Here is a 566-nt window from a genome sequence, read left to right as displayed (position 1 = left end):
CTGTTGTGGTCGTTGTCAGTGGTGGGGCTGTGGGTGTGGTGGTCCCTCTTGTGTTCTTTGTCAGTGGCGGAGTTCTGGGTGTGGCGGTCCCTGTTGTGGTCTCTGTCAGTGGCAGGGTGGTGGGTGCGGCAGTCCCTGTTGTGGTCTTGGTCAGTGGCCGGGCTGTGGGTGCGGCAGTCTCTGTTGTGGTCTTTGTCAGTGGCAGGGTTGTGGGTGTAGTGGTCCCTGTTGTGGTCTTTGTCAGTGGCGGGGTTCTGGGTGTGGAGGTCCCTGTTGTGGTCTTTGTCAGTGGCGAGGTTCTGGGTGTGGTGGTCCCTGTTGTGGTCTTTGTCAGTGTTGTGGCTGTGGGTGTGGTGGTCTCTGTTGTGGTCTTTGTGAGTGGTGGTGTTCTGGGTGTGGTGGTCCCTGTTGTCTTTGTCAGTGGTGTGGCTGTGGGTGTGGTGGTCTCTGTTGTCTTTGTCAGTGGTGGTGTTCTGGGTGTGGTGGTCCCTGTTGTGGTCTTTGTCAGTGGCGGGGTTGTGGGTGTGGAGGTCCTTGTTGTGGTCTTTGTCAGTGGCGGGGCTGGG

General features: G+C 58.5%; 1 protein-coding gene across 1 annotated transcript in view; it reads right to left on the bottom strand.

The window, feature by feature from the left end:
* The window catches only part of MUC6 (mucin 6, oligomeric mucus/gel-forming), an 18,389-nt gene that overhangs the window by 3,662 nt on the left and 14,161 nt on the right, over positions 1 to 566 (bottom strand). Inside the window, exon 33 of the mRNA XM_027089898.1 lies at positions 29 to 561. Within this exon, the coding sequence (XP_026945699.1) occupies positions 29 to 561 (533 nt within the window). The remainder of the gene's footprint in view (positions 1 to 28; positions 562 to 566) is intronic.

This window comes from Aethalodelphis obliquidens, unplaced genomic scaffold (assembly GCF_003676395.1).
Source record: "Aethalodelphis obliquidens isolate GAN/ISIS:26980383/991018 unplaced genomic scaffold, ASM367639v1 scaffold69, whole genome shotgun sequence".
Lineage (NCBI taxonomy): Eukaryota > Metazoa > Chordata > Mammalia > Artiodactyla > Delphinidae > Aethalodelphis > Aethalodelphis obliquidens.
The sequence above is the reverse complement of the archived record's forward strand: the minus strand, read 5'-3'. Positions and strand labels throughout refer to the sequence as shown.